This window comes from Urocampus carinirostris, chromosome 1 (genome assembly GCF_059441175.1).
Source record: "Urocampus carinirostris isolate Australia breed hairy pipefish chromosome 1, RoL_Ucar_1.0, whole genome shotgun sequence".
Classification (NCBI taxonomy): Eukaryota; Metazoa; Chordata; class Actinopteri; order Syngnathiformes; family Syngnathidae; genus Urocampus; species Urocampus carinirostris.
In genome coordinates, this window is record NC_142349.1 from 33945255 (window position 1) to 33957249 (window position 11995).

At 39.7% G+C, this 11995-nt stretch overlaps 1 protein-coding gene across 3 annotated transcripts in view; it reads left to right on the top strand.

Moving 5' to 3' along the window:
* Nucleotides 1–10871, top strand: part of epc1b (enhancer of polycomb 1b) — a 39194-nt gene extending 28323 nt beyond the window's left edge. For all 3 annotated transcript variants that reach the window (XM_088336143.1, XM_088336151.1, XM_088336134.1), the window contains 12 exons: nt 1847–1992; nt 2078–2284; nt 2367–2515; nt 3212–3347; nt 3432–3590; nt 3696–3785; nt 3869–4017; nt 6946–7310; nt 8290–8414; nt 8488–8626; nt 9546–9903; nt 9974–10871. In XM_088336143.1, the coding sequence (XP_088192269.1) occupies nt 1847–1992; nt 2078–2284; nt 2367–2515; nt 3212–3347; nt 3432–3590; nt 3696–3785; nt 3869–4017; nt 6946–7310; nt 8290–8414; nt 8488–8626; nt 9546–9903; nt 9974–10049 (2099 nt within the window). In that variant the 3' untranslated portion in view covers nt 10050–10871. The remainder of the gene's footprint in view (nt 1–1846; nt 1993–2077; nt 2285–2366; nt 2516–3211; nt 3348–3431; nt 3591–3695; nt 3786–3868; nt 4018–6945; nt 7311–8289; nt 8415–8487; nt 8627–9545; nt 9904–9973) is intronic.
* Nucleotides 10872–11995: the final 1124 nt, after the last annotated feature.

Below are 11995 nucleotides of genomic sequence, written 5' to 3' on the forward strand. Positions count from 1 at the left end.
TTTTTTTACCGTAAACATTCTTTAATGCAATTTTTTCTTATGAAGATGTGTGTTTTTGACATGAAGGCATCATTAGGCAAATAAACGTTTAGCTGTATACTGTATTTTACGAGCATTGTCTCACCTTTCCGAATTGTTTTTTTGCTACTAATTCTGTTGTAGACGACATTTATAGCGTTTGTGTAAAATGACAGCACAGCTGTGTCTGTTGCTGCAAAGGAAATTTATCTGTGAAGATGCCTTGTGTATTTGCTACTTTTTCAATGTGGCAACTCATAGTTACCAATATTGTTGATAAAAAAAATCTGAACTTGTCCTGTCATTTTCAATACTTGCTGCAAGAGTAAAAGTAAAAAAGGCTTACAGCTTGTTTGTATCAACTGAAATGGGTTCAAAGGGCTTTTAAACTGCCTAAAATTGCATATGTGCCTCCTCACTTGTCATATGATGGCATGCCATCGTCCTCCACTCATACTATTTACTCGTATGTAACTAACTTTGGCCACTGTGCGCAATTCAAACACAAAACAACTGCAGCTCCCCTTGAAACATATGCAGGTTTTATGAATGCAAATATTGACTTTGGAACTGACTAGCAAGCAAGAGTAATAGAACCCTACACGTTCTGGTGTCAACGTATGCATGCATTTTCATTCTTTTAGTTTGGCTTAATGGAAGCATCATGTTATCAAATACATTTTTCTGACAGCACATTTGCAAGTATTTTTTCAAATTAATATTAGATAGATAGATAGATAGATAGATACTTTATTCATCCCCGAAGGGAAATTCACTTTTCCAGCAGCATCCCTAAGCTGAGAACAATCGAAAATAACTGAGAACAATCGAAAATAACACGGGAGCTGCTGGAGTGGCTGCCATTCGTGACGGCGCCGGAGAAACGATTCAATTTGAATCATGTACAAACAAACAAACAATTGAATCATGTACAAGAAACGATTCAATCTGAATCATGTACAAACAAACAAACAATTGAATCATGTACAACAAGCAAGCAAAATATTTATGTTTCAATAAGTGGAGTGTTAATAAAATGGGGGGAAAATAATTTCTGATACTGATATAACCAGGTAAAACTAATTTTAAGTTACCTGTCCAAATGAATGTTGTGCCATCTCACCTTTCCCACTCTCTCTGCTCGCTCCTGAAACTTTATCAAATAGTCCAAAATTTTACCTCATCTTCTCCGCTCACCTCGTCGTCCTCTTCTCCTTCCACTTCGCACTACAGAGACTTTTTAGCTGAGCCGTCTCTTATGACACCATCCCCTGATCTAGACCAAACTAATGCAAGCAAAAATGCAATGGCAAAGCAAAGCCACTGAGGAGCTAAACGCTAACGAGTTAGCTTGAAACATGCCGAATTTTTGCGCGGTCCCGAACTGTACGCGTAAAAGTGCGCAGTCGGACTTGGCTTTTTTCGCTTTCCGAGAGACCCGGAGAGATGTCGTATCTGGGTCGAAAATTGCCGTAGAGCTGACCTGGAGGCCAAAACTGCCGACCTATTACTATTTTTGCTAAATGGCTCTTTTTTCATGCATTTGAACCGCATCCCATTAGTCTCAAAACAAAGGACAAAATAGCCAGTCTCATTACCTGGAATTAAAGTGCATCTGGTCTGCCCCAAAATAAACAAATGTCTGAGGCTTCATTAAAAACCTTCTTGCGTACTATAATTGTGGCCACGGTGAATACTTACCATCTTCATTCTGTCATAAAGTTGCTGTCAAAAAGATCAACAGAAGGACACTTCAATATTAAGAATTTCAGGAGGAATATGAAACTGCTGTACTTGTTGATTTTCAATTGCTGTTCTCCTTTTAAAGCTTTCAGCCTTGACACGGAGCAGCCAGACTACGACCTGGACTCGGACGATGATGCCTTTGTTTCCAAGTTGAAAAAGAAGATGGAAATTAGCCTGTTGCAGTTTGAGGAAATGATTGACCGGCTAGAGAAAGGCAGCGGGCAGCAGGTTGGTAATTTGAAACACTTTTGCTTTTGTACTCATACCGATGCTGAAGTGGCTAAGGGGGAAAAACACTTTGTTTGCCCTAAAGCTGGTGAGTCTTCCCGAGGCCAAGTTGCTGCTCAAGGAGGATGACGAGCTCATCAAAGAAGTTTTTGACTACTGGAGTCGCAAGAGGAAAAACAGCAAGGCATATTCGCTCATAAATATCATCAAGCAGGAGAAGCGTGATGGCTCCAGCACCAGCGACCCGTATGTGGCTTTCCGGAGGCGCACAGAGAAGATGCAAACCAGAAAGGTGGGTTTGGGTGTTCCTGCTCATAACTTTTTTTTCCTTTTTGACAATACATCAATGAATCCTAAATGTGTATTTCCAACAGAACCGCAAAAATGATGAGGCCTCCTATGAGAAGATGCTGAAACTTCGCAGGGATCTGAGCCGGGCTGTCACTATTTTAGAAATGATCAAAAGGAGGGAAAAGAGCAAAAGAGAGCTTCTTCATCTCACGCTGGAGATCTTCGAGAAGCGGTAAGTAATCAAAAGCCATTCAGGAATCCAAGTACTGCTACTGTAACTAATCACTTTCAATTCACTAGAGTTGGTCAATGTCTCCCAATCACAACTTGATCGTTTCTTTCTATGGTCCGAATTTGACAATTTTCCATTGGTGTTCCACATACAAAAAAAGTGTTTATAAAACATTTTAAAGTGCCATTTGAGCCAACCATACATTTTAAAACTTATTTAAACTTTTCACTTTGTAAGAGTTTTATAAAAATATGAATTTGATCAATACAAAAGGTACACTGTAATATTTTACCACCAAATGGCACTGTATTTTCTAATGCCAATAATAAACTGTCAAATGAACACACTGTAGCAACGAGATCCCAGACCAACATGGCAATACTAATTTCTTGACCTATGAATATTGATGAAAAATTAAAATTGTATGATAGTTCATCTATTATTCAAATCATTCTTTTTACTGAATGAAAGATTTCTTTGTACCACTAGGAAGCACTAAATATTACACGCTGTCCATTTAAGCACTGGAAACCTAAATATGTTTAGAAGTGTCTCACAATATTGAAATGATGAAATTGTGTGTAAAGCGTCTTAAAAAGTAGCAGCATTTTGAAATGTATGTTTACATCCTTAGTGTAATGCATATGAACACATTATTTTCTTGCTTATTTCTTTTCTTTCCATCTCACTCTCTAGGAACGTTATGTCAGACTATGGTGGTGAGGTGTTGGCTGAAGTCATGGCAGAGCGCGCATTGGTGAGGCCTCAGATAATCCCACTAGTGCCACTCACCAACCAATACCACATGGACCACAAAGATTACAAATCCAAGGTGAGGACATGGTCAATAAAATTCTAATTGAAGGCCGCGTTTGTAGTCACAAGTTGAACCTGTATCTTACCATCTACTCTCAAGGCTGAAAAGACAGAAGTCCCTCGGCAGAAGAGGAAATATGAAAAGAAACAGAAAGCTCTTCCGCTTTCAGCTGGAGCCGCGCATCACCACGGTCCGGCAATCTTCAATGTTAAGGACCTTAACCAGTACGACTTCCCAAGCTCAGATGAAGATCCTCAGGTACTAGTTTGCCAATGGTGATCTTTCCTGCCACCTAGAGGCTGTGTAGAAATCACAGCAAAAAAAAAGCAGAAGTCATTTAGATCTTTAAACTGGTGTCCACAGCTGCACTCAGGCTCTTCAGAAGCCGAGGAGGAAAATGACCCCGATGGCGCCTACGCTTTTCGAAGGAAGGCTGGCTGCCAGTATTACGCTGTAAGGGTCACACTTATTGTCGCCATTTTTGAATGTTTTATGAGACTTGTGTGTTGATGTGCACTGATATCCCCCTTTTCCAGGCTCGCCAAGATCGTGTTGGAGCATGGCCGTGGTGCCCGAGCTCAGAGGGTGGCCTTGCACACTCTCGGTATCGATACAGTCTGACCTCATTGACTGTCCCACGACAATGCCAAGGCCTGGCTAGGCGTCGCCTGGGACGAGGGGGCAGGTAATGCTGGTTGAGGGTGGAGCAGCTAATATTCATAACTGAGGGGAAACAAATTGTTCCAACTATACCTACACGAAACCACATTTTAGTGGAAGAATCCCAAAATGTATTCCCCCACTTTAACTTTTTTTCTTTCTTTGCTTTAAGTTGAAGGCTGTCGTTGTATAAAAATATATACCAATTGAAAAATGTGTAAATTATATATTATAATTTACAAAAATATTTTTTCCATAGCAAGTTCCTGGTGAGCAACATATCTAGAAATTTTGCTTGACTCTAAGAATAACAATGGCAGAAATCAAATAGATAATTTCGACGTGCATTGTGCTGCTAAGTCGGAAATTGATTCTTCAACACTGCGGGGATCTATGCTCTTGATAAGTTATGAGATTTGTCGCGTTTCACTTGATGGTTCGATCATGTATGAGCCAGATGCAAAATAATCCCAATAATGTGGCTGACCTATTGAGATTACCATATTTTTTGGATATGTGCTGCTGTTATTAGCCTTTCATTTTAATTTGAAATTTGATCTGTGCTTTCACTTATGTATTATGAGCGCAGCCCCATGGTCCACAGGTCAAGGAGTTTGCATGTTCTCTCCGTGCATGCGCAGGTGGCCTCCGGGCACTACGGTTTCCGGCCACATTTCGAAAATATGCATGTCAGGTTAATTGGCCGGTCCAAATTGTCCCGGGGCGTGAATGCGCAAGTTAGTTGTATGTCTCTGTGTGCTTTCCGACTGACTGGCCACCAATTCAGGGTGTCCTCTGCCCACTGCCTTAAAATAGCTGGGATGGGTTCCAGCGAATGCTGCAACAACGAATCAACAAAATCGACTATTAAAAGAGTTGGCAAATAGATCATTGATTCGTTGTATTACGTGATTTATGAGCCACCAAGAACGTTCTATCACTGCAATTTAAGAGTGCACACTATTTTATTGTGACACTGAGAATTGCAGTACCGCTTTGGTCCAGCAGTGGGTGCCAAGACAGTTTTTATAAAAAAGCTAATGTTACATTTTTTATATCCTACATTTTGAAAATTGCATAATTTATAAACAAAATTGACACGAACGTTTCAACTTTGTAGTGTTTGACCAATTCATCATGAAACAAAGTTAACAATTTTCAAGGGAACAGACAGAAATACAGAGAAAAACAATCAGAAAATAAGTATAAAATAAAGTAAAAAAACAAAAATAGTAATAATGACATGTTTAACAGGGAAGCATGGCAGCGCAGTGGTTAGCGCGTGTGCGGCTTAGTTCTCAGGCCATTTGATCAAGCCTCCCTGTGTAGAGTTTGCATGTTCTCTCTGTGCTTGTGTGGGTTTTCTCCGGGCACTCCAGTTTCCTTCCACATTCCAAAAACGTGCAAGTCAGGTTAATTGGCCGGTGTTATGCCGAGAAATGCATCCCTGCCGAGATTTGCATTCCCTAGCTACCATAAGCACTTTTACCTCGTTTTATCTCACTTTTATATCACTTTTCGGGAATGTAATTGCGAACATATAACAAAAACCACTTCGTCTTGCATTTGTTGGGAATGAAATACAACTTAAACCATTCCGTCTTTGTATTTGTTGTTAATGTAATCGAAAGGTAATGCAAACCGTATATAAATCACTTTTGAGAACTGTTATGCACTCTACCGTAAAGCTTATTATGCTGAAATAAGTTTTATGGTAGAGTGCATAACAGTTTCAATACGAGCGATTTGAATAGAAAAGGGCAAAATAAGCATGTTACCTGCTCAAAAGTGATTTGTATACGGTGTGCATTACCGTATACAAATAACTTTTGAATTTCCCTTCGGGGATGAATAAAGTATCTATCTTATAGTAGCTAGGGGATGCAAATCTCGGCAGGGATGCATTTCTCGGCATCCCGGTCCAAGTTGTCCCCAGGTGTGAATGAGCGAGTGAGTTGTCTGTCCCTGTGTGCCCCTGCGACTGGCTGGCAACCAGTGTCCCCTGCCCACTGCCCAAAGATAGCTGGGATGGGCTCCAGCCTCCATGCGACCCTACTAAAGATACGCGGTGCAGATGATGGAAGGATGAATGATATGTTTTACTCTACCCAAGGGGCAACTTCTTGAGCATATATCATTTTCATATCGGCAATGTTTATCATATTCCAAAATTTAACCCCCCAAAACAAATTTGTGGGTTTGTTTACATTTTTTGTGGACTTAATATGGTCTGTGGGATAAGATTATCTTGCATATTTGCAGGTGTATAGCATACATTTATATGCATTTTTTTATTGTCAAGTTAATAGACAAAACACTTGTGATTTTTATTGTTTTATATCATAGAATATTTTGTATCGTTTACCTGTACAAAACCTCAATATTTGAATGAATAGGGGGTAAATTAGAAATCCGATTCGATAATTAGTAAAAATAATCGATCGATTTTGAAATTAATTCTTAGTTGCAGCCCTAGTTCCAGCACTCTCCGCAATCCTATTGAGGATAAGTGGTTTAGTAAATGGATGGATGTATGTCCTGACAAAACCGCTTGACATGAGGGAGTATGAAATTTTCAACGCATGTGAGATACATAAAAATGGCCAAGTTACAATGATCTACATAAAGGTTAGGGTACGTTTTAGGTTTTTGTGTTGTCCTTACACACTTCAAAAATGCAAAATACACATTTTTTTTTAAGTGAGTATTTTTTAATATTTCTAATGTAATTTAATGTAACTTGGGTCGTCAGTTGAGCCTTCATTGTACTACTCAATAAAGCAAAGTGTGTCTTATTCAGATTTTTCCTGATGTGGTGACTATTCCATTCAAATTAAATATTTGTAAAGCAAATTTTAGGCAACCATTGCCATTTAAAGTGCCGTTTATAAATGCTAAGTCTGCAATCAGTCAATAAAATCTCATTTATCCCCACCCCGCTTTTGCCCTTCAGGGTCTTACTGGACCGAGCACATTCAGACTACGCCAATGTTTTCCACGAACTGGATCCGAAGACGCTGGATTGCGCACGGCCTCGATCGGGCTTATCGGACACCATCAAGTGTGCCAGTACCTCACCATGCAATACCTCAGACAAAAGTTCCTCTTCGCCACCCTCGGACCTCAGTCAGATTCTTTTAAGCATAAAGGCGTGCCGGTGGCGCCACTTTAAACCTCGGACGCTACCGCTGCATCAGTTGGACAATGCCCACCCAATATTCCGTAGGCTGAGTCGCTTGATCAAGCGGCCTCTCACCAATATCGGGCCGTCCGCCCATAGAGGTTTACGGCTTGGACCGTCACCCCAGCCCCACGTTGGTAAGTTCCCATACATCAACATAGAGAAAATGTTTTGGGACAAACCACTAACTCAACACATTGGTTTTTATCTGGAACCAACAGATGGGTTAAACTAATGTTTTAAAGTTGTTCAGAGTTAATCAAACTGCTAAAAAGTAATTTCTTCATCAACGTCATAAGCTGACTTTTCTTTTTGTTTACCTAAAACAATTGTCTTGAAATCATATCGGGTTTGATTAATGCTGTTAATAAAGTTGAGCAACACCTACTTAAAAATCTTAATCGATGTTGCAGAAATGTAGTTCTTATTTTAATTCTCATCGTCTAGTTTTATAATTTTGGAAACCCAGCCTGACATTTTAAAATTACAATTTAGTATTTTGATATAGATTACTCATAATTAACACCAGAATTGGATTGAGTTTTGCTTAGTTTGAAATAAAGTATGCCCAGCACTCTAAACAAAATGTTACTGTAGAGTACTCCACTAAAGTAATCATCTGGCTTACACACCCAAACTTGTCGCGAAAGATGTGGCGGGGGTGTGGCTTTGAGAAGAAGAACCACCTTTGGCCAAAAATTACAATTGAATAGTGTTTCACCTTTTTGGACAGATTAAGTTATTGTATTTATTTGGATTATTTATGAACATTTTTGTATCTTTTCCCTTTTTTTTTTAACCTAGTTTTGCAGAAAATCAGATTTGTATTCCTTCATTCCGTTGTTGATTTAAAAGGTGTGCACGGATTGTGTTGTAAAAGTGTTTAGAAATGTACGCAAATGTCATTAGCTCACAATGTAGATACCGGTGATAGTGTCTGAAGACCGCTGATCTCATAGAAACATTATAATGGTGATTATGAATTTTGCATTCGCTCCATCTTCCTTGTGTTTCCGACGCTTCGTGCACACTTTTGTCAAATTGCGTCTAATGCTCTCACAAGTTGGTGGTTGTTTTTATTTTTTGTTTTTAAAAAGCTATGTTTTTGTGTGCCAGTTCTGACACCTGAGCAGTTCCAGCATCACCAAGACCAGTTGGCACAGTTGCAGAAGGAGCAGCTGGAGCAGCAGCAACTTCAAGCCAACAGAGCCACAACTGCCCACAGCACAACTACGACGCAGGTAATCACTGTTTTGACAAATTTACCTGATTCTTGCTACCGTATTAAAAATGTTGTCTTCTCACCCCTGCAAGATGTCTGCCAACACAATGGACCAAGCCAGCGCTCAGTTTGCTGCCTCGGCCCTTGTCACCACTGAGCAAATCCTGGCTCTGAAAACAAAGGACGAGCTTAACCTAGGTGGCAGTGTTAATGGTATCCTTTCCCCCTCAGGTATGTCTTTTCAGTCAACCCAGTGTCTTAAAACAAATAACACACTTGTAAATTAGGTAAATAGTTTATGCCTTTTAGTACTAAATGAGCCCAAATCTAGATGATGACGAACATTACTGCTACACGGCCACATCAGCCAAAATTAACATATAAAATTTGAAAGTAAAAACAGACTGCAGAACATGCGTGTTGATTTGTTTTCCTCTTCCTACTTGCTTAAAATGCCAACAACAATTAGGCTCACCATTTTTCCTTCAGTTCTATTTTTTGCTCTTAACTATTTGAAGTTGCCCAACCGAGCATGAATGTGTTACGCTTCTGATATAAATGCGTTCCAGCTTTGTTTTTGGCACCATATTTACTCCAAGGATAATGTTTAGTCAATGTTGGTTCCATAATGTAAAAATATATTTTTGTTTTCTGTTGGGGATATTTTAGTTATAAATACATCTCCTAGACTGTCATCATTACAGCCTCTTACCAGCTTTTTCATGATGAAAGTGTAAGTGCGCGCATTAATTAGACTGGCTTGCTTAAACTTTTTTTCCATCTTTCTTGGAGGTTGGGTTGGCATTTGGAGTATACATAAAGGCCTGTTTACTTTCACCAATTTCATGACACACAAAAAATAGAAACAACAAAAACTTGCAGGAAGAATGACATTACTCTTTAACACCCATTGCCAATTTTCCTAACTAATGTTTTCTGCACCAAACAGCCTTGCTAAAAAAGATGGGCATAGTAGAAAATAAAGCATAAAAGCTGTTTGATTACAGTTGGCTATTATCAACATTTTAGCCTAATGATGACACCTCAAGCCATGCACCTCACTTTTGTTGGTGTGAAAGCAAACAACAAAAGTTTCTTTAGTTATCAATAGCAAAGATGTCATGATTTGTGCTGTTTTTTTTTTTTTTAGGAATATACAAGGGCTTGCACCTCTCCAGCACAGCGTCTCCCTCTCTGGCTGCACCAGCCCCGCCTGCCACCTTGTCCAGCGCCGCCTCCATGCACCCTGGCAGTGCCACAAGCGCCGCACCCGCTTGCAATAGCAACAATGGCACTACCCACCACATAGCAACCACTAACGCCACTCAGGTCCCGCTCGGCAACAGCCTCCGCTTGGCTGTGCCCACCGGCAAACGGGTTCACGCCCCACGAACGCTAAGCAGCGCCATGTCGGCGTCTGCCTTAAAGCTAGCGCATGCTGCCGCCAACTGTCAGAAGTCCAAGGTCCCCACGGTCTCTGCAGCTTCACCGCTAGACATCGTACCCAGGTAAGAAAAACAAATTGGTTTTCAAGAAAGAGATGCACCCGACTATTACTGAAGTTTTTGCATTGCACAGGGAGAACCACGAGCAAGACAAAGCAGCTCCACTCAGCAGTTTGTCCGAGAACACAATGGCAATGGAAGTGACGTAGCCTGTTGTATGCGGGACCCCAAATGGCGTTTGTTTTAAGGTGCTATGCATCGTCCGTAAGGCTTGAACGTGAGCGGACTGACTGGACTTGACTGTGCGGCCGCCCCTCTGCGGGGCAATCATTCGTATATTTACACACACAAAGCTCCACCATATTTGTTACTGTTAATAAGAGATTGTTGTAAATTGTTAATATGGCAATTATTAAATGTACAGTACTGAATATTTGTAGACCCCACCTACCTGCCCCTCTTGTACATAACATAACATGACTTGAATACACAACTGTTCATTTGTGATGTTTTGCACTCGACAGGTTTGGGGGGTGGGATTAAGACAGAAAGGACAAACGCCGCTGCTGTGACCAGTCTCAATGCACCCCAAATGCTGCCCACCCACCTCATCTATTTATTGTACCGCGTTTACGTCCAATCCTCAATTACGACCGCTCATTCTTAATCTAAACCCCTCCCGCCATTTCACATCTTTTCTAAACTACATTTTTTTTTTTACTTTTCTTGATTTATAATTTGACTTTGAAAAAAGAAACCTCATTAAGTTTGTTCCTTGTGCCGGCATGTGGTCAGAAAAAGACCGATCATTCCACTTCCAGATGAAAATCAACTATTAACTGATAAGACGTAGTGGTCATTGATGTGCTGGTATTCTCTTCTGTGAAGAGTTTGGTACCAAACGCGGCTGTTTTTCAAAAACTTTTTTTTCTCCTTGTGTGCACGTATGACAGCGAGGCTCCATTGTGCGGCAAGGTGGATGGATGGAAATAGTCAAAACAGTGTCAATGAAATAAACATCCAGGGCATTATCACGCCTCTTGCTCTTGTATTATTTTGTCCTGTTTCCTGAATGGTATTCACAATAGACCATGGCTTGGCCATCTACTTAAAATTAGCGCTTTTGATTTACTGTAATATAATTTCTTCTTGCAAAAGTTGTTTACACAATGTCAGCTGAGATTCCTGCTTATTTTTTTTTTATTTTTTAACAGATAAGGGGCAACTATTAAATGATTTTCTTTCAACAACAGGTTATAATTCAAGCTAAACCTTCAGTTCTAATTTTGAGTGCTATAAATACTGAATTGTATGTAGATTATTTCCCTGAAGTTTTTACAGGTTAATGTTTTTTTGTAAAGCATTACATCCATCACTTGCGGGCTGTTAATCATTATTGTGACATTGAGCCAATTTGTGAGTTGCAGCGATCCTCAAATTGTCAGTGCCTTAAACATATAAGTGGCAAATATCCCGTGATGAAAATTTTAAAATATGCGAATGTTTCCTTTGTGTGATTCTGTTCACCAGCATTGTCCTGTTTTAATAAAAAAAAATGCAACTATTCCAGTAACTAGTATCACCATCGATTGCAGCCTGTTTTTCCTAGTAGCAAGATAACTTGTGCAGTCGAGGCTTATTATTCCTCATGCGGTTTCATTTTATTTTTATTCTAATTAACAATTTAGCTTGCCCCGAGGAGGTTTTAAGCTCAGGGAGTGTTTCCATCTGTAAATTAGGCTTGTGCAGCCCTTGGAGACTGTGATTTAGGGTGATACAAATAAAAGTGATTTATTTTTAAATGGAAGACTTGTGCCATCCTGTACATCACTACATTAACATTTATGGTTAAGGTTTAAAAAGAATGATCTGGTCATAGGTTGCATTGACGTTACTCTTCCACCTGGCGTCGCTAGTGGTCCTTTTGTCAAAGTCGGAAAAATAAGGACTTGAATACAGTAACTTTTTAAGACTCAAAGTGGGTGTAATGACTGGTACTTAAGAGGGTTTTATTTTATTGTAATGCTTTAACGTTTGTGACGCAATAAAGTACCCTCAAATAACGAATCGATATGAAACATTTTCCAAGTAAAAAGTTGAATTTGTATTTTTCTATTATAAAATCGAATTTAAAAACTGGCATTTAGTTCACCTC